Consider the following 22,375-nt stretch of genomic DNA (forward strand, 5'->3'; position numbering starts at 1 on the left):
GCTGACATAGAGATTTTGTATATATGGGAAATAACATTTATCTACATTCTCAGGCAAACAGTCATAAACTTTTCCCATGTTTCTTCTCTGAGGAACTAGGATTCCAGTCCTAGGATGAAGAATAGAAGCTATAGGAGGAGAGAAGAGATTGGAGAGTAGGGATGGGGGTTTGGTGTATTGCCTGTGATTCTAGCTGGAGGAGCCATGGCAGGAGTATTGGGATAAGGTGAAACAGGTGGTTGTGGAAATGTCACTTCTCTTTCTCTTCTCTCCCTCAAGCCTGACCTACCTTCTGGGAAAGAATAAGGTCTAGTCTCAGAGAGCAGCTGAGTTGAGGGATAAGCTAGGGAAATAAAGGATTGTGGGTTGAAGGAGGGACATACCCGCTGGTGCAAGCTGGAAAAGAGGGAATATTCTTTCTCAGTGGCCCCTCATGTATAATAGATATGGATGGAGAGTTGATGACCAAATGCATGCTGTCGGATATTCATTTTCCTCGGGAGAATTTTCTCCTTTAGTAGCCATATTACTTGTCAATCACCAAGAAAATTTTTCTTGGCTGTACTGTTTGGCATGCTAAAAATAGTGCATTATATGAAATCCGTATTTTGAATGATAAGACAAAAATTAATCTCTTCCTTTTTCTGAAAGTGTTGCTGTCTCGTAAACGCAGTCTTTTAATCAAGTCATTTTGTAATCGTGTTTTCTACTGATTTTAGATTTCTTTCAAGAAAATAGAGGAGTGAGGTCGTGGATGAGGTTGAGGTTTTGGCAGGAATAGCCATGGATTAGTCATTTTGGGGGCCAGGCAGTGGCTGCATGGTGGTTCCTTTTATTATTTGTTTACTTTTTGAGTATTTGTAGTCAATCAATTAAAAATTGAAAAACCATTCTGTGGTTACTTATGATCGTGCAGATGATATTGCTATTATATCGTATTTGAAAATCTTGTTTTGTTGAGTCTTTTGTTTTTTATAACCACTGTGAAATTTGAAATTTGAAATGGTCTACTATAATTATAATCACTCTATAAGAAGACAAAACTGAGCTTTGTTTTGATTTGTAAAATAATATGAATGCCAATATAATGTTTCATTGTTCTTGATTTTACCTTATTCTGGTTTTTAACATTAATATGATAAATCATATACTCTCAGATCTTGCAGGCTGATCAAGTCTAGTGCTGAAAAGAATAATCTCTGAATTCCATTTTTAAAAATCCAGCTGATTAAATCAAATATTCTGTTAAAATTTAAAGCAAGTAGCAAAATCAACTTATGAGTTAATAAATACAGGTTTTCTTTTATGTACACATTTGATTAATTTTAATTTTTCACGGAAGTGTGCTTTTCTCTTTTAATACTAAATTAGAACGTGGAAAGGTGAAAGGCCCATTTTATATATGTAGAAAGTGGTATACCAAGCTGAATATTTCTCAGATTTTGAAAGCGTTTAAAATGTAGCCTCTTCTTTTTCTGAGTTTAATGGATATATCTGCAACACTGAAAATTTTGGAGTTGTAAGTTAAGAAGATGAAATACCTGTTTAGAAATTATAAATCACCTAGAAACTCTGTATCTAATACTCCTCTTAATATTCTCATATAAATCATGGTGGTATTTTATTTTATTTTGTTTGTTGTTTTTGTTTAGGGGATCCTAAGAAAAAACTCATATGTTCAGTGTGCAATAAAAAGTGTTCTTCAGCATCAAGCCTGCAGGAACATAGGAAGGTCAGTAAGATAAAGACTAATGCTCATCATAGTGTAAGATCTTTTAGTCATTTATAGTGTCGGCCATGAAAATTTTTAGCTGATTTTTATATGGTAAAGACAGAGTTTTGTCATTAGTTTAACTACTAACATATTCTAAAATGCAAGACTGATATGCAGAAGAGTGAACTCTCGCAAAAGAATACTTTGAGTTGTTTATTGTTGTTCAGAATTACTAGAAATATTTCTCCAAAACGGTATTGTGTCTGACTGACACCTCGTACTGGTTTCAAGCTTTCCCAGTTGCTGTTTGCTCAGGAAATACTATATATTTGAGGAAACCATATATTTTTGTGTATTTATGATATGCTCTGCAGTGACATTTAGCTTAAAATGGATGCATATTATAGTTAAGTGTGGCAAAACGAAGACAAAGAGCTCTATTATTTTGAAGAGCTAAAAATAATGTAGAAGAATGTCAGAGTGTTGTTAGCAGAAACGGTTATGCCGTTGACCCTTGAACAACAGAGGTTTGAACTGTGCTGGTCCACTTTTAGCAGATTTTTCCAGTAAACACATACTCCAGTACTACACGATCAGGGGTTGGTTGACTATGCAGATGCGGAGGGCCCGCTGTAAAGTTACACGATTTTTTCACTGCAGGGAGAGGTTGGGGGGTGGGAGTGGGGTGCAGTGGGTCCAACCCCCAAACCCCCGTGTTGCTCAAGGGCCAACTGTGTTAGGAGAAAATAAATTTAATACATTTTGCAATAAGCATTAAACTTACTAAGTTGCTATCTTAATGTGAAAGTTATCCTGAAAAGTAAATGACAGTTATTAACCCTAACAACATTAGCACTAGGTAATAGAATTTTCGACAGAATAGAATTAAATTAAAATTTAGATTTTGTTCATATCATGGCAGAGTCCAAAAATATATTTTATGTTATATTATAATAACAAAGATATAAATGATTATTTCCTGAGTTCATATATTATTTTTTCAGAATATCTAGGAGCATATAATATTGTCTTTTAGTCATTTAATACTAATGAAGAGAGGAGATGATACTAGTGAAAGTAAAATTTTACTTTTGTTATGGTTTGTAAGTTGAATTTTGTCTCTTTGTGTGTGTCTGTATTCCAAAATAACTTGACAGGCCTTAAAACTCATATGATATTCAATGCTGTAGCTCCAAGCATGTGCTGTTGATTTAACCTGTAACATGTAAGACAGTTGAATTGTTAAGATGTCTAAGGTTATATCCTACATGTTGAATGATTATGATCCTTAGGGAGAAATAATGCAACAGCACTGGACAGGAGTGAAGACAGTGGATGTCCCCTTCTTCTGTCCCTAACCCCCCATGTAACACTGGGCCTGTGTTCTCTCATTTATGAAGTGTGACTTTTGAACTGATCAGTGTCTTTTAATTACTTCTCTTAAGTGCCATGAAACTACTTTTTTTTTCTTTTCAGTTTCCATGTGGTTATTTTATCAGATTGTTTAAAAATATGGAGTACTTCAAGAACTTGCATATAATTCCTGTTCAGGGACCGTGCTAATCTTCTCTGTATCATCCCAAATTTAGTGCACGTGCTGCTGAAGCAAGCACTGAAGCTACCTTTTAAGGGAAGTTTTGCACAGAACTCCAGTCCAGATGCTGCTGCTTTACGTGTCTCTTCCTCCCTTCTCATCACCCTTAAGATTTCTGAAGCAGAACCTAGTCTGAGACAAAAAGATTAAATCCAGTTGAATAAACATTAAAAAAAAAATCCTCATACTTTTATAATTCTTTGATTTCCTTCCCTGATCTTAAGAAGTTGAAATTTAAGATATCTTACCAAATTTCAGATTTTCCCAAATAGACTATTTCAACAAAGTTGGTAGTGGGGCATATTTCTGAAAAGTGTTCTCTTTTCCATTTATTTTCTTCATAACATAAGAACTTTTCCCCCAGGGAATATCTTGGTAGATGTAAATCCTACCTGGTGGTGGTGGAATACAGCCATTCTGTTTCTGCAAATGTTAATAACTTAGTAGCTCAGTGCAGCTCTTCATTACAGCATAACTCCTCTGACTCAGCCTTTCTGAAGCCACAGGCAGCTTTTACTGACTCCATTTTTGACTGTTCGTATAGTTGGGTATGTCTAATGTCTAATAGAGTTTGGTTGTAGTATTTCACCTTGCCAGTAGACGGTGCTGTATGAATAGGTCAAATTTATTTTATAGTCTAGAACAGTGTCTTACATTACTGTGTACTGCCCTATATTACAATAAGATATATTATGATCCTCCTGAAAATTATTTAATTTGGGACTTCAAATGATAAGTTATTACCATCTATGTCAATTTAATAAGCTGGACATTTTACAAAAGGTGCTTTACTTAGCATTAGGCATTAATTAGTGTCATTTTCACTTTAAATCTGATTGTTCTATTAAAACTTTTTTAGGAGTTTTGAGAATAGCTTTGGATTGAATTTTCCACTATAAGATAGTCAATACAAAAATGCTTTCATGTGCAGTAAATATTCTTTTTTATAATTTTGATAATATCAATTCAATTCAACCTTTAAAAATGTTTCATGGGGCTTCCCTGGTGGCGCAGTGGTTGAGAGTCCGCCTGCCGATGCAGGGGACACGGCTTCGTGCCCCGGTCGGGGAAGATCCCACATGCCGCGGAGCAGCTGGGCCCGTGAGCCATGGCCGCTGAGCCTGCGCGTCCGGAGCCTGTGCTCCACAACGGGATAGGCCACAACAGTGAGAGGCCTGCGTACCGCAAAAAAAATAAATAAATAAATAAAAATGTTTCATGTTTCAGAAGCCATGAGAGTTAAGTGAACAAATATATTTTGCAGTAATTTATTTAACAGCTGCCACTTTCATATGGATAATTTAAAATTTGTATATACTAATTAAAATTTAACATTAAAAATGAAAATAAATATGTTTTCATTTATGTATGTCTCAGAAGGCACATCATCATTTTTTAGAGTAGCTTATTATAAAAGATATATGTTACAGAAACAGAGTTTAAGAATATAAATCTGTTCTTATTATCTTTAAATAAACATTACACCTCATATAATTGCTGTGAGGGTCTTTGATGATTGAAGATGTTGCCTTTAAAATTTCTTAGGCTGAAAGTTTTCCTGCTGTACTATGTGGTACTTGCCTTCCTCAGACCTGTCATGTGGCTGGACATAGGCTTAAGGCACAGACTGCAGACCAGGGATCTGTGAGCCTTGCCCCAGCTTCCGTTTTCCTTCCTGGTGACATCTTTTCACCATTCCTGCCTTGAGTTCCTCTGCGGTCACTTAGGTCAGGGGAGCCGTTTACCAGTCCTCCACTCTTTACTCATTGCTGTACCAGTTCAGGGTCTTCTGCCTTGGCTTTCACTCTGTAGTGGCGCTAGATATCCTGCAAGGATCACCACAGTATCTTGGCTTCCTGCAGAAGGACCTTTGCTTGTCTGGGGTTTAGTTTTGTGAGCACTACCTTTAATGAGGTTGAAACAAAAACAGGACCTCATCAAAACCATTTTTGAATCTTCAGCAAAATGGTATGATGCTCTTATTCATTGGAGTGATCAACATTTCTAATATAAGGCTTCTTGCAACACATTCCTCTTAGAACTTTGTACATTGTTACTGGTAATAAACTAAGCTTCTGCTTTTCATACCGCCTATTCAATTTCTCTGATTAAGTCTCTGGGAGGGAAAGAACTAAATTTAATATTAAACTGTAATATTTAGCCAGTTGTTTGCTAAAGTTATGCTCCTCCCCCTTATTATAATTTTTTAAAAATAAAACTAATAAAGTTTTTTATTGTGGTCATCCTATCCTGTGAGAGTTTTGCAGTGAGCTAAATGCTTTTCACAATCATGTATCTCCTTGTCTCTAACATTAATTAATGTGTTGTTCTGTACTACATATATTTAAGTTTAAAGGAGTGTTGACTACTGTAAAGGGGATATTTTTACTGGCAAGTTACGTATTTCCAAGTCTAAATTTGTGCATAACAGAGACTTAATATATACTAGGTGTAATTTTTTACAGAGAGTGTAAATTTATTATGCACTTTAAAAATAGGTCAGCTGTTTTACATATTTAAATAATGTGCAGTCTTACATTTTTTTAATAATATGTTTCTACTAGGTAACATGTTCATTGTATTTTCAATTTATGTAGGATAGTGTGAACAAATTAGGGCTGAATTATAATATATAGTTTGGATATTGCAGTAGCAACTGTCCACATGTTTATACTTTTACTTGAGCTCTGTACAGTTTTTGGCTTTGATAGTTGACTTAACTGTCAATTTAACGTTTTGCAGATTCATGAGGTATTTGATTGTCAAGAATGTATGAAGAAATTCATTTCAGCTAATCAGCTAAAACGTCATATGATCACCCACTCAGGTAAAATACATATTTTTCCATTTGTATTGAAATCTCTACAAAAGATTCACCTCGTCATTTTCAGGAGCTCTGAGAGTGGTAATCAGGAGACCTGGTTATTAGTTCCAGGTTGGCCATTGACCGGCCATGTGATTTTGAACAAGTTACTTAGCTTCTCGACCTCAGTTTGTTTCTGAAGCATATGTGGTTGGACTAAATGAAATTGAAGATCTTCAAACTCACCATTTAATTTGTTACCTAATCCTCCTTGAGCCTCTGTTTCTATATTCTTCATCTGTGAAAAGATATCCTACCTTTCAAAATTGCTGTTCAGGTTAAACGAAGTCATCTACGTACCACGCTAGCAGAGTGTCTCATATTTAGGAGCGACTCAACAATTATAGTTCTGACATTTCTAGATGTTTTCACATTCTAACTAAGGAACTAATAAATGTTAGTGAGAAATTTATAAATACATTTTGAGAATGTAAGTTTTTAAAGCTATAGTTTCATTTTAAGCAAGTTTGAGTAACAGGTCAGTTACACAGACTTAGAAAAATTCAGCTCTGAAAATAACTTTATAGCTTTATGAAGTCTCTTTTCTAGAGTTTAGAATGTCTGTACTTTGAGACCATTTAAGTCAGAATGTTCTTGAATAGCTACTTCATTTGGAGACAGATATAGATATTTTGGCAAATGAAAATGGAAGATCAAAAATGGTGGATCGAAAATAGAAGATCTGGTGGCCTTCAGATACGCTTTGTTTGAAAAAGTTGTCAGCATTACATGAATATTGTATAAATGTGGATTTTACCCAGCAACCTAAATGTGTAGTTTCTGCTGAGAATTGGAAGCTCGGCCTGTGTGGGGTCTGCTGGCTCAGCAGGAGGCAGGTCTGTCCTTTACCTTCATCACTGTCAGGCCACTCACCCTTTGCATTCGGAGTTGTGACCCTGGCTTGAACTCATACCGATCAGCAGATTTTTCATCTAGAAGTAGGATTTCTTCCTTGAATTGAAACTTCATCTTTATATCTAAGCTACTTTATACATTTAGCTTGCAAATAGATCAATAAAAGAACAAACTGATGTTTCTTTTGTGAATAGGCTCACCTATCTAACAGATGGATTGGGTAATAGATGGTTTCAGTTGTTTGGATCATGTTTTAGTTGACTTATCCATAAGAAGTAATACAAGGTAAGGCTGTTTTCTTTTTTATCCTTTACCTTTATGTAGATATGAGATTGTCTCCACTCATTTTTCACAGAAAAACGACCCTATAATTGTGAGATTTGTAATAAATCTTTCAAGAGGCTCGATCAAGTGGGTGCTCACAAAGTAATACACAGTGAAGATAAACCTTACAAATGCAAGCTTTGTGGAAAGGGATTTGCCCACAGAAATGTTTACAAGAATCACAAGAAGGTAAAAGCTTATTAATATTGTTATAAACATATGTATTTTTGCTGATTTCCTGATATAATTACCAATTGTTTACCTTCAAAGAAGTTTTTGGATATCCGAGTCATGCTGTACATATGAAATAATTGGAGAAGATCTTGCTTCTGTTTTCTAACCACTCACTCAGGCCGTAACCCCTGTGGCCTTGTTTCCTATCTGTATTCTCTACTGACACTGTTCTCCTCACAAGCAGAGTGTCATCCAGTGTTTTCCAGCATTGCAGTAACTGCAAAGTCTTCTCTTCTTTCTTTCTATAAAGTTTGACACTCTTGCTCTTGTTACCTTTTGGAAATCCTCTTCATCTATCGCGCCATTTTAGTGACTCTGCTAGGTCTTCTGCCAGTTTCTCTGAGCGCTTCTTTGTTCTCTGAACCCTCCCCCAGGGGGTTATCCCGGCTGCTTTGACTGTAGGCCTCTTCTATGTTCTCAGTGTCCGCTATATCCATGAATTCTGGTACAAACTCTGTACTGATGATTTCCAAGTGATTTATTTTGTTAATCCCAGCTCTCAGACACACATTTGCCACAGCTCGTGTGATACATAACTGGGCACCTTTTGACCTAAAGAATTTAGCACGCTCCAGATAACTTCACTTTTGGAAGTTTCTGTTAAGGACAAAAGCATCTAATTACCCCTGTCTCTTTCTGTAATATTAGCCCCTTTTTAGAATTAGAAGCTAATTCTTAAAGATTGTACCCTCTACGTTGCCTTATCACCATCACAATCATCCATTGCTTTACCATTTCCACATCCCGATCATGGCTCATCTTCATCACTTTAATACTCATCTCATCAGCTTCTTGTTACTTATCACTTCCCACTTATTCAGCTGACTAGATAAATCATCCCAAAGCACAACTCTATCACTCTTGTACTCTAATATTATAAGTAGATTTCCAGCACCTATTAACATATGATGCTTTACCCTGTCACTCGGAGTTCTCTTCACCATGACCTCAGCTTCCTTTTCCAGCTTTGTATCCTCCTATTTTCTGCATGAGACATATCAAAAACAACTCAGCATGACCTCTCTAACTTTTCCCGTCCCTCCTTTCTAGCAGGACTCTCTTCAAGTTACAGTCTCTTAGTTTCGTCTATTGATTTTTGTTTGCATTTCCTACACTTTACTCAAGTTCTTGTATCAGAAAGTTAGTTTTGGGCTTCCCTGGTGGTGCAGTGGTTGAGAGTCCACCTGCCGATGCAGGGACGCGGGTTCGTGCCCCAGTCTGGGAAGATCCCACATGCCACAGAGTGGCTGGGCCCGTGAGCCATGGCCGCTGGTCCTGGGCGTCCGGAGCCTGTGCTCCGCAAGGGGAGAGGCCACAACAGTGAGAGGCCCGCGTACCGCAAAAAAAAAAAAAAAAAAAAAAAAAAAAAAAGAAAGTTTTATCTAATCTACTTTGTGTAGGTAATAAATAATGTTTGAATTGAATTCAGAAAATGTGTGCAAAGATATTCATTGTCTTAGAAGTGTATGTTTAAATTTGTGATGTGATACATATTTGCTTATTGATTTTGGTATATTGTAGGATGCTATTAAACAACGTATAAATAATGCATTTTCAAATAACTTGTTACCTTTTTATTTGCAATATTCCATTGGAATTATAATTATTTCAGTATTTATTGGGACTTTACAAACACATCATTTTATCTCTTTAAATCATTTAAGAAGTTACGGTATCAGTTTCAGCTTCAGTCTAAAAAGAAAAGAAAAGGCAGATTTACGAAAGAGTAAACAGGATTGATTGATGGTGTACCAAATCATCTCTGCCTAATTTCTTGCTGACCGCCCTTATGTTTAACTCAGGCATTATATGTTCAGAGGCAGGACCACATTCATTACTGCTGCACTGGAATTACATGCCTATAAAAAATTATCTGGCTAGTTTCCTGCTAAGTCTCTGGAACCCTCTTGCTCCTTTCTTTGATGAAACTGACCTACCCACATTTACGAGTTTTTCACAGTTTGACTTATGTTATATGCCATATGGGAATTTGACACAGGATCTTTGCACCATCTCTCATACCTTTAATCATAAATCATATGAAAGTAATAATGATGCCTTGGGAAGGATAGAAACAACGATGCCTGTAATTTCCAAAATGGAAAGCACATTCAATCCTTCTGCTGTGGACAGTTGTGCTTCTCACTGTGTTATGATCCTAGCGTGTATTTGGTATGGTTACATGAAAATGTTTAAAATATTTTCCAAGAGTTATGGTGAAAAAAGCAAATCAACTTTTTCTTCCTTCGTTATTCATTAGTGGCCAGTTCCAAACCTAAAAAGTAAGGATATGCAAGGAAAGCAGAAAAAAAACCCACTAAAAGTCAGACCCATCTTCATCATGTAGCATGACCGAAGGTTGTTATTTTAAATAAATTATTCTTTGGGGTTTTTGATTATGTAACTTGCGTATTTCTATTATACTTATTTGGTTTATTTTGGGGTCAATTCTTTTAACATTTAAATTTGCTTGAAAAGGAAATGTTTTCATTGTGATGGACAATAGGGCGTGAAATTTTGAAGGAGTGATTTCTGTTTCTTAAACTTAATTACTTGTTTCGTCATCCTGCCAGTTATACAAGCTCAACTGGTCAAAATTAGTTTTTCTTTTCCCTAATCCTTCCTGACAGCCATTTAACCTGATTCATAGTTGTATTTTTTAGGATCTAGTTAAATAAAGATTGTTCGTCTGGATCCACCTATATTCTGTGATCCTTTAAATCACAATTGGACAGACATTTCAGAACCGCAGGAAACAGAAATTAGTTAATTAGTCTTCACCCTCCATTTTGCTCCCTGTCAGATTAAAGCAAAGCCAAACTGAGATGTGTATAGTGCTTTCTACTCCTGTGACGGGTGTGGTATCTAGATGGGCTGAGCCATCTTGGATCCTGGAGCTGGCACTACTTGCTTGATGATGGGAATGAGTACAGAGAGGTTTTGTCCTGATTAAGTCATAGACAAGCTCCTGGGGGAAAGAGCTGTGTCTATTCAAATGAGAGACCTGTTTTCCTGACCTTTATATGACCTTCAAGGGATGAACATTAGAAGCCGATGAGGAACTCTGGTCATAACCTCTCCTAAAATAATTCCATTGGGTGTCCTCTACTAACACCTCATCCAGTGATTTCCAAATTCTGGGCCATGACCACTTTGTAGGTCTTGAAGTAATTAACTGGGTCATGAATAGAATAGAATAGAACAGAACAGAACAGAATAGAATAGAATAAAAAATACAATAGAAAGTATGAGAGTAAAGGTCATTTAATGAAATAATACACGTGTGTGTGTGTCTGTGTGTATGTGTTAGATTTTGATATAAAAATTATCTTTTCGGTCATGATCAGACAGTTTGAAAGACACTGCAGGTCAGACTTTGTGCAGGTGAGATTTTATTAGACCTTAAAGAAAAGGACAGGTCTCTCTATAAAGAAATCAGGGATTAGGTTCTAAGACCATAATATATGGCATAAATTTTACGTAATAAAAGAAATCTTTGGCAGTCTCTAAGAAAGGTGCCAAGTTGTAGATTGAAAGACAGTGGCTCAGTAATTCCATCACAACCACTTTTTCCTTCAACTTTGCATCAGATTTCTCTTCTTCAGGTGGGTTGTAGGTGAAGTAGTGGGTGGTTCATTTAAGGTGTTGTATGTCCAGAATTGCCTATTTTTGTGTTCTAGAAGCACATTCACAAGGATGAGATGCTCACACTAAGGGGGGCATGCATGTAGGAATAGAACCTGACAGAGGAAAGGAACAGATACAGATGTTCCTCTGAAGCTCATTTAGTTAATGGCAAATTGCTTACCCTGTTTCAGTTATTTTTCTTCGGTGGATGATGGGACGGCATCGTACAGTTTCTAATGTAAGCACCTTATTTCTCGTACTAGACAGTAAGCTTTGAAAATAGATGCTGTACTTTAATTCACGGCACCTGTTGACCACATTGTGCTTTGAATGTGGCAGACATTTTCCGAATGAATAAAAATTCATGAAAAAATTATCCCAAATAAATGATTTAATGTTCTTAGTTAAATGGTAGTTATGATACGAGGAGTGATTTCTCTAAATCTCTATTTGCAGTATGTATTGCAGCATTTTTCCCTTTCTGAGCACTCCCTTTCTTGACTTTATGAGCATATCAGTGATCTAGTGATCCACTGAAAAATCATGGTTGTGTTCCTTCTGCACTGGGTTTATCAGCCCGAGATAGCTAAGAACTCTTTAAACCTTTCATTTGAAGACACTGCACAGTTCGAATTTTCTGAACCCTTTCCTGGCTCTGAGTTAGATATTTCACATGTAGCTCACTTACTCCCAAATCAGTGATGGCCCTTTGTCCCCTGAGAAACTTTAATAGAAGAACCTGCCTCCCAGCTTGCTTCTGCTTCCCCAGATTATGATTGAAGAGCCGTCAACTAAAGACTGTGCCTTGGTGTTTCCCTGAACCACAGCATTGCTGCTGCTCTTCAGAGCTTTCTTCACCCCGGTTCCTGTGGGCACAGGGCCTTGCCTTCCAGGTCTCTAGCCTCTGACTCTTGCCTTGCACTTAAAGGTTCAGACTGGCTCTCACCTCCAGAATACTGCCTTTGTTCTTTGCTCTTTACCAGCCCAGCCCAACCCAGGGGTTGAGCTCACTTTACTTGACCCGCCTGATCAAGTGCACACCGTAAGCCTTCTTAAAACCGCAAAGGGAAATGTTCTTTATTTTTTAATTAATTTTGTTTTCCTTTTTTTTCCTTTGTAGTAGACATCTTATGAAAACAAATCCCTAAAATCATACATGAATGCATGGGTAGTCAGTTATGCAGCTTAGGTTAGAATCCCTGGCACCAGCCACCCTCCCTTCTGCCTACCACGTTTCTAGGCCCCTTCTCAGTGAATAGCCTCTGGGCTTTCCCAAGTATATTAACAACTGTACACGTTGTTGTACAAATTATTTGTTCATTATTACCACATCTACTACTATATTCAAAGGCAGGTGATCCTAGTAACCGGAGGATATTTTGTAGACTGAGTAAAATTCAGTTTTTATCCTCAGCATAATGCCGTTGACATACTTTAAGTCACTGTAATGGGCTGGAATAGGGAAGATTAGAAATGGGAAGGTGCGACCTGGAGGTGGTTGGGTGGCAGAGCTGGGAAGGTGGGGGGTAGAAGGTGGGAATGGTGACCATTGGAATGGCGAAGAGAGTGTAAGAAGAGACTCCAGAGTGTTAGGTTGGGAGGGGCGCTTTCAAATGCTGTAAGTACAGAGCACCTCTGGGAAGAGCTGGGAAGGTGGGGGGGTAGAAGGTGGGAAGGGTGACCATTGGAATGGAGAAGAGAGTGTAAGAAGAGACTCCAGAGTGTTAGGTTGGGAGGGGCGCTTTCAAATGCTGTAAGTACAGAGCACCTCCTTCGTCACCCTAGTAAATCGTCAGGAACTTCCACGTTCCACACTGATGTTTGTGTGTAAGAGGATGTGCTTTTTGGGTGGAGCTTGGAGAAGAACACAAGGTCTCGGCTACCCATCTGGGAGAAAAGTCTACTTAAATGTAAATGGTTTTATGACACAGATGTCATTCAGGAACTTACTTCTTTGCCTTGACATTATGACTTGGAGAGCATTTCAGGTAGGTTCATAGAAAGCTACTCATTTTTTATGACCATTACTATTTCGATACTTCAGTGAACATCCTTTTACATAAAACTTTGTAACTTTGCCAAGAGTATTTATGCAACTAGATCTTAGGTATGGAATTTATGGGTCAGATATTAAGTTTACTTTAAATTTTGATTGCTCCTGCCCAACTGCCTTCTGAAAAAGCTCTTATTTTCACTTAGTAGTGATGAAAGTGCTCCGTGCCATCACAAACATCTATGTTATCAGCCTTTTTTTTTTTTTTCAGTCTGAGAAGTGAAAGGTGATGTTTCATTGCATTTTAGCAATGGTGGGTGAAATTCTTTTTATGTTTTTTTTTTTCCATTTTTCTTCTGAGAAATGCTTGTAGGTACTCTTTGTCCTTTTTCTGCTGGCCTATTTGGCTGTTTTCTTATTGATTTCTAGGAACTCTATAGATATTATGAATATCAATACTTTGCTGTTTTTGTTTCTAATATTTGTCCCCATCTATCAACTTGTATCTTTTGAGTAAAGAAGTTTTACATTTTTATGTTTTCAAGTATGACATGGATTATGAGTTTTATGGCTTCTGAGTATTTATAGCTTCTGAGTTTTAAGTCTTATTTAGAAAACTTTCTTATTCCAAGATTATGCAAATACTCGTCAATGCTTTTAAAAGTTATATTTCTTTTTTAATTGGTATTTTAATCCATCAATAATTTATTTTTAGGTATGGATTGAAATATTGATTCATACCACTGCTATCACATTATTGAACGCCTCTTGTATAAATCTATTTTTGGACTCCATTCTGTTCCATTTAATCTGTATTCTCTTGCAATATCAGACTATTTTTTTTTTTTTTTTTTTGCGGTATGTGGGCCTCTCACTGTTGTGGCCTCTCCCGCTGCAGAGCACAGGCTCCGGACGTGCAGGCTCAGCGGCCACGGCTCACAGGCCCAGCCGCTCCGCGGCATGTGGGATCCTCCCGGACCGGGGCACGAACCCGCGTCCCCCGCATCGGCAGGCGGACTCTCAACCACTGCGCCACCAGGGAAGCCCCAGACTATTTTAATAGTTGCGATTTATAATGTTTTTTAATATCTGTTGGACAAGGGCTCCTTTGTAATTTTCCTTTTTCAAAATTCTTTCACATGGTGTTTTCGGAAGATTAATGTTAATAAGCAGATGTCTTATCACTGCTTCCTTTTTTTTTTTTTTCTTTTTTTTGCGGTAGGCGGGCCTCTCACTGTTGTGGCCTCTCTCATTGCAGAGCACAGGCTCCGGACACGCAGGCTCGGCGGCCATGCCTCACGGGCCCAGCCTCTCCGTGGCATGTGGGATCTTCCCGGACCGGGGCACGAACCCGCATCCCCTGCATCGGCAGGCGGACTCTCAACCACTGTGCCACCAGGGAAGCCCCGCTGCTTCCTTTTTATCTTCCTGGAAATCAGTGTCATATATTAAAAAACAGCTCCTCTTCACAAAAATTCTTCAAATATACCCTTGTTCTTCTGAATGTTTTGGTTCAGAAATGTTCAGGATAGAAAAAGCAGGAAATAAAAACAGTTTATTTTCCTCTATTATCATTAAATTAATTCTCCATTATCAGTATATTTCTTATTTTTTTCATGTATTAAAACATAGTATTTAGTATAACATGGAGATCCTTCCCTTGTCCCTTTCATTTCTATTCTACCTGAAATTCTACCAAGTTTGGTTGACTCGTTTCTCAGCCCAGAGGATCTATTAGAAGAAGACTAAGTGAAAGAGGATTGGGGGGAAAAAAAAAAAAAACCTCAGGTTAGCTGTAGCCAGAAGACTTGGTGATGGTTTGTTTCACCCAGAGAAGACAAAAAACTTTAGAAATAAACTGTGACTCATAGAGCATGGCAAATGAGGAAGATTTAGCATGAGGGCAGGAAGTGTACTTATGTGAACCCGCAATAGACAGGGTAATGAATTTTAAATGATGTTGACAGTCTTAGTGAATAAGTAGTATAAATTTGGAAGCTAAGTTAAAATAAATGGAAAACTATTACTTTTTTAAAAAGAGACACTCTTCTCTCTTCTATAACAATTTGTATCAAACTAGAAAATGCCACAAACTTGAACCAATGAAAACTAGAACTGTACAAATGAGAATTGTATGTTATAATTAAAATATGCTGACGTGCAGTATTTTCAGTAAAAAATAAGCTTTGAACCTAATATCCCATATTGAGTGTTTTATATTTAAAATTAGAAACTAGAATCAGTTTAGAATCAGACTGATCTTTTGACTTTGTTTGCATCTGTATTATGTTGAAAATAGATTAGTTTTTATAAGGGTTTCAATTGAGAAAATATCCTCTGGCCATGTTGACACTTAGATAATTGGGTAGTGGTTTAAATACACACACACACACATACATACACAGACATTTTACTTTATACCTATCTATTCCAAATATTTGGAATCCTATTCTCATCCTATTTCCTATTATCTGTTAATTACTAGGGATTTATACTATAAGAAAACTATTTCCTGTTGAAGGACTGGTATTAATTTTTAGAGTAATTTTTGGATAGGACTGGAATTGATCCATTGTTGTTTGTTTGTCTGTTTGTAGTTTAGGAATCTGCACTTGTTTCTCTTTGGATGGCACATAAAGTTCAATGCAAGATTACCAATTTATTTCGCCATCTTGCCTAGCAAACAAGTTATCCACTAAAGGAGCTAGTATAGCTGCTATGGTGTGTTACATATGACTTATAAAAATTAGGAGACCTACTTCTATGCAGAAAATTCTGCTTCACATTATTATGATGCATCTGAAAACTTTATCTTCAGTAGTGAAGCTACAAGTTTCTGTTATCTGGACAGTTTGTGAAGGGACATGGTTGCTGTTTCTAGATATTCAAAGAGCTTCATTTGGAAGCGAGAATAAACTTGTTCTGTATGGCTCTAGACTAGCTGTAGTAAATAGTGGCCATGCAGAGGCAGAACTTTTAAATTAATGGTCAAATCAGCTAGCCTGAAGAGTCATGTGTTGAAAACACTGTTTGCTACAGGTATCCTTGGTAACAAATATGAGATACCGTCTCTCAGCAGTATAGAAGAGGGGAAGCCCCCTGAGTTGCCTTCCAAGGAAGACTTCATCTGAAAGCCTATGATTATTTCTTCTCTTAGCAAATTCCCTTTGCCTTGATCAGGGCATTACAGTTGGCCCTTTGTGTCTGCGGGTTCCACGTCCACAGACTCAACCAACCGCGAATGCAAAGTATTTGGAAGAAAAATTCCAGAAAGTTCCAAACAGCAGAACTTGAATTTGCTGTGCACTGGCAACCATTTACATTGTATTAGGTATTATAAGTAATCTAGAGGTGATTTAAAATATACGAGAGGATGTGCATAGGTTATTTGCAAATACTATGCCATTTTTTTGTTTTTGGAGTATAATTGCTTTACAATGGTGTATTATTTTCTGTTGTATAATGAAGTAAATCAGCTATACGTATACCTATATCCCCTCCCTCTTGGACCTCCCTCCCACCCCCTCCTATCCCACTCATCTAGGTCGTTACAGAGCACTGAACTGAGCCTCATGTGCTTTGTAGTATGTTCCCACTAGCTGAGAGCATCCTTGGATTTTGGTATCCTCTGAGGTCCTGAAACCAGTCTCCCACAGATATGGAGGAGGAGTGTCCTTAGGGCTGCAGGGACTTCAGTAGTTGGCCCCTTGAGATTATGGTTTTGTACTAATGAGTTGTGGCTTTCAAACAATGGAAAGGTTGGACTGGCTACTCAAGGCTGTACTCCATCTTCACTTCTCTGTGTAGCATGAGCTACCTTTTTCTGTACTGAGCTTAAAGAAACTGATTTCTTCGGTATTTCTCCAGTTTCTATTCATTTTAGTGAGTCCTTTAAAGGAAGCCAGTTGTAAGTCTGACAGTAAAAATTTAATCCACAGACCTTGTAAACAGCCAGATGACACACATTTTATAAAACCTTAGGTTTATTATGTGACCCTGTGGGATAGTAATATACTTTTATACAGACTTCAATAATGAGATTTTTTTTTTTTAAAGAATAGTTCTAACACATGTATCTCTGGAATATTTTTTCCAGTTTTATTTTATCTCTACTTATTTCCCCTGAATTTGTCATAGTTTTCTTGTTTTGCACATGACTGAAAGAAGAAATGTCATTTCAAGTAATATTGCTAACTGTGGAGCTGTATATATTACTGATAGAGTTATTTTTAATTGTGAATGGGCCTGAGGAAAAGGCTAATCTGCTCTCATGAAATTAGTATTTGGTTTGGTTGGCTAGAAATGTGATAATTTGTTAACTATTGTATAAAAATTATGTTGTAAACTTTCTGAAGCATTCTTGAGACATTTTACTAGGTGTTACAGGTAGTGCAACACGTTTTCTTATGTATTTTCTACATCTGCAACAATAATCAGACATGGTGCATAAAGTGATACATTTCATAGTGCCAGTTCGTGGACTAGCTCATTTGTTACGTCAGCAGATATTGGTGTCTCAGTGCCTGGCATTTAAAAGGAGGGTGTTCTGGAGCTCAAGGATAATGTGATGAATAAGTCAGTGGAAAGTTTGGAACCCTGTAGAGATGAAAAATTGAAGGATAAGAAACCCTTTAAGAGGGTTAATTTTATTTGGTATTTGTAAAATATATCTTGGAGACAGAAGTCCTCTATCCACAACTTGCAGGTATTTCACTACCACCTTACTTAAATGAGATTGAATGCTGAGACTTTCACAGGTCATGCCATCACACCTCCGTGGTGTTGGGCGTTGGAACCTTTTTGACAAAGTATTTATTCACCTGGCTATGTACTAACAGCTTACTGCTTGAAACGTGCTACTGACTTCAGGTCAGTATCTAGAAGTTGTGGCTTTGGTTTGGTTAACATAGGTCTAAGGCATTATGCTGTCCCAAGTTCTTTAATCATCAAGCCACTAAATCATATCCACAAGTTGTTTTGTCCTAGATTTGGAAAAAGAGAAAGAATGGGTTAGGGTGGAATATATTTTTGGAAGATTAAAGCAACCCTGTTTTCCAATTTGGATGCTCTAAAAATGAAAGAGTTTCTTTCTTTTTATAATGATATTATCTACTACTTGTAGGAAATTAAAACATCAAAGAAAGTTCTAGAGAACAAAGCAAAAACTCTGTCAAATACCACTGTCCACTTTACTGTGAAAACCCTCCTCAGTGTTTTGTAGAACATCTTCCTAGACCCTGTTCTGTGTGAGTATGAATGTGCCATAAATGGTATTCTACTGTATAACGCTTTGCATTCGGCTCTTGACACTCAAAATATGTTATGGAGACTTTTCCATATCAAAGAAAAAATATATTTAATAGTCACTAGAATTTAGTTAACTAGGTTTATAACTGTCAATGGGAATTAAAAAAGAATTCTTTACTTTTTAAAAAAAAATTGTGCAAGGGAATTCCCTGGCAGTCCAGTGGTTAGGACTCCATGCTCTCACTGCCAAGGGCATGGTTCAGTCCCTGGTCGGGGAACTAAGATCCCACATGCCATGAAGCGCTACCAAAAAAAAAAAGTGCAAAAATTTGTCCGATATATTTCTATAAAAGGAATTGGTTAGTCAAGAGGTCTATGCACAGTTATCAGTTTGGTAAATAGAGCCACACTGCCCCTCAGAAAATTTACATTCCCAATTACCAGATGTGAGCTTGCATGTTCTTACCCTTCAGACAACACAGACTGATATCTATTTTCTTCACTTCTGCCAGTCTGATAGACCATAGATAGTATTTTGTTTTAAATTTTTCATTCTTTAATTGCATTCATGGCTTGAAGTATTAATACTGTACGTAATCTGACATCCCCAAGTTTTAGAGCCAGTAATCCAGACTTGAAATATTCAACTGCCTGTTGACATCTCTTAATAGTCATCTGAACTTGTCCAAAATCGAACCCCTTATCTTTTACCCAGACTTGTTTCTTGCTTGCTCTTTCATATACTAGTTAATGGCTAATCCATCCTACCGTTACTCAGGTCACAATTTTGGAGGCATGCTTGCTTCCTTCTTTCTGTGTCTTATGCTTCATATCCAGGTCTTTCTGCAAAACCTGTTCACTTTCATAATAGATCCAGAAGCCTCTGACTTTCCTTCACATTAGTGGCTCCCACCCTGGTATAGGTCTTAATCATCTCTTGCTTGGTTTATTGCTATTACTTCTCAGTTTCTCTGCTTTCCCTTGTCTCCCTATATCCTGTTCTCAACACAGCCACCTTAGCATCCTGTTAAATGCCAAGTGAATCATGCCTCTTACCTGCTTAAAACCCATTAGGGGGATTTTATATTTCTCTCAGTAAAAGACAAAATTCCTGCAGTGGCTAACCAAGCCCTACATGATTTGCTTCTCCCATTTCTCCACCTTCTCCCATTTCTGTGCCACTCTTCCACTTAGTTCCTATCACACTGGCCTCCGTGGAGTTTCCTGCCTAGATCACCCAGAGGGAAACCTGCCCCTGTTGCCCCAGTGCAATCAGATCTTCTCTCAACTGTCACCTTCTCAGCCAGAATTTCCTTGACCACCTGTTTAAAATTGCTACCCGGGCTTCCCTGGTGGCACAGTGGTTGAGAGTCCGCCTGCAGATGCAGGGGACACGGGTTCGTGCCCCGGTCTGGAAAGATCCCACATGCCGCGGAGCGGCTGGGCCGGTGAGCCATGGCCGCTGAGCCTGTGCATCCAGAGCCTGTGCTCCGCAATGGGAGAGGCCACAACAGTGAGAGGCCCGCGTACCGCAAAAAAATAAAAAATAAAATTGCTACCCCATTCTCTGAAACATTTGCTGTCCTCTTTCCCTGCTTTATTTTTCTCTGTAGCATGTATCTGATATTTTATCATTTGTTGATTGTTCCTCTCTCTCTGCTAGAGTAAGAGCTCCACAGTAGCAGAGACATTTGCCTTTTTTTTCCCACAACTATATCCCCAGAATATAAAATAGGACTGGCATGTAGCGGCATGAAGTGCATATCATAGACTTGGCGCAAAATAAATAATCAATGAAATTTTAAGAGTGCTGTTTGGAGGAGAGTCCTTTTGCCCTTTTGGGGGAATTTTTATATTATTAATTTGCTATAACTCTTTATATTAGTAATTTTAAACTTTTGGTGTATGTTGCAAATATTTTCTGTGTCACCGAATATTTTTGCCTTGCAGTTTTAAATTTAATTCTCTCATCTGAGTACCCAGTTTTCTGCCATGCCTAGAAAGCCTTTTCCTACTCAAAAATTATTTAAATATTTACTCATATTTTCTTGTATATTTAGTGTCTTATTCTTCACATTAAAAAAAATATAGCTGAATTGAAATGGGATTTATCTCTTGTAATGGGTGGGGAATAGACACAACTTAATTTTTCCTGAATATCTATACAGTTGCCTCACAACCATTTACTAAACAGTCCACTGTTCTTATACCAATTTGAAATGCCATATTTTCCTATACTAAATGTTCATATATCTTTGGTAATAAAAGAAACCTACTCTTTGTTCTATTTTATTGATATGTTTATTCCCACCTATCATTTTAATATCTCTAAATAGCACATTTGAATATCTGTAGTTTATCCTGAGTTTTATATATTTGTTCCTCCCATCCTTTTTCTATATTTTTCACAGTTGAAAACAGTCATGATAATCCCTTTCTCACTAACATTATGTTAATAGGTAATATTTATATCTTTAATATTATAGTGTCCATTAGACAAAGAAAATGTATAAATCTGTATGCTGTGAATAAAGTGACTTTTCTTTAAATAATTCCTTTTATTTTTATACCACAGTTATCATAACATAACCCATCAATTATATGATTTGCTTTATTTTAATAAGAGAACATAGTTCAGTTTTTTACATGTTAGCATTTATGAGCATTGTTATCTCGCCATCCTTGGTAGAATAGAATTTTATTTACTGATTTGTGCCCAATGCGTTAATACTGATGTGTAATGGAAAACAGGTCAAGTGAGTAAGCTGTTTTTACTGTTGTTTTTTGTTTTTGATTTTTAGATCTAGCAGGTGGATTTCCGTTGTTTCTTGTTTACACATATATTTTTGTCTGTCACGGATTAATAGTGCTTCCTACATCTATGCTGCTTGACATTGGGCAAGTTACTGAAACTTTTTGAGCCTTAGTTTTCTCATCTATAAAATGGAGACACTAGTGGTATTTTATTTATCAAATTGCTATTAGAATTAAGTGAAATAATTCATGTGAAGTGTTTAGCATAGCATTTGATCCAAAATAAATATTTAATTAATGATACCTGGTGTTAATTAAAACATGAGTAAATGTTCTAGTTTAATTTAGGGGAAAAGCAGCACCTAGGACTGAAAATTATTTGAAGTTAGTCAGTGAAGTTGAAGGAAAAGGGTGGAAACAGTCTCCCTTATACAGTTTCCTTTGCCTGTGTTGAAAATGTTGTACCAGCATAAAGTCTGTCCATTGATAAAGGAGGTTTAGTCTTTAGAGAAATTACATATCATTTCACTCTGCAAAGTAGATTCTGAGAAATCCCAATGTGTATTGAGATTAGCATTTGAGATTATAGGAGCAGTTTCCTTTACTGTTTATCAAGTTTATAGTTAATTAATTTGAGAAGTTAAAAATACAGTCATTTTTTTCCCATGAACACAGCCTATTTGTGTTCCCAATTTTACGGGGGAAGAATGTTACCAGAAGGAGCAGGATATTGTCCACCTTCCTGTCTTTCCTGGTCGCCATCGTGAATCCAGGCTCCAATTATTGTGATGACTAGTTGATTCTAGAGAGTCCTGACTCACCTGTTTCTTTCATCTGCAGACCCACTCTGAAGAGAGGCCTTTCCAGTGTGAGGAATGTAAAGCTTTGTTCCGGACCCCATTTTCTTTGCAGAGACACCTGCTTATACATAACAGTAAGTCACAATCCAGGCAGTTGAGGACCAAAGGAATTATATCATATTTTGTTCTTATAACCTTTGAGAATGTAGGCATCACAGAAGCGGACCTATAAGTAGTTATGTAATCTGCTTTTAAACTTAAAAAGGACCGATAACTGCCTTTCCCCTTTTCATCCTTTATCCTTGATTTATTTTCCCACAGTAAGATTAATCATTTTATGAGACATTTTATTTTATATCATTTTTCCCAC

At 37.1% G+C, this 22,375-nt stretch overlaps 1 protein-coding gene and 1 non-coding gene across 4 annotated transcripts in view; one reads left to right on the forward strand and one right to left on the reverse strand.

The window, feature by feature from the left end:
* PRDM5 (PR/SET domain 5) overlaps positions 1-22,375 on the forward strand; it is a 223,117-nt gene that overhangs the window by 105,213 nt on the left and 95,529 nt on the right. For all 3 annotated transcript variants that reach the window (XR_012331893.1, XM_019928070.3, XM_019928071.3), the window contains 4 exons: positions 1,653-1,732; positions 6,051-6,135; positions 7,382-7,539; positions 22,046-22,139. Coding sequence is in view for 2 of the 3 variants with exons in the window: in XM_019928070.3 (XP_019783629.1) it covers positions 1,653-1,732; positions 6,051-6,135; positions 7,382-7,539; positions 22,046-22,139 (417 nt within the window). In the remaining variant the exon portion in view is untranslated. The remainder of the gene's footprint in view (positions 1-1,652; positions 1,733-6,050; positions 6,136-7,381; positions 7,540-22,045; positions 22,140-22,375) is intronic.
* Positions 3,221-3,327, reverse strand: LOC117312526 (U6 spliceosomal RNA). Its single transcript, XR_004526850.1, has one exon. It is a non-coding gene; the product is annotated as a U6 spliceosomal RNA (small nuclear RNA).

This window comes from Tursiops truncatus, chromosome 5, assembly GCF_011762595.2.
Source record: "Tursiops truncatus isolate mTurTru1 chromosome 5, mTurTru1.mat.Y, whole genome shotgun sequence".
In the NCBI taxonomy this organism is placed as follows: Eukaryota; Metazoa; Chordata; class Mammalia; order Artiodactyla; family Delphinidae; genus Tursiops; species Tursiops truncatus.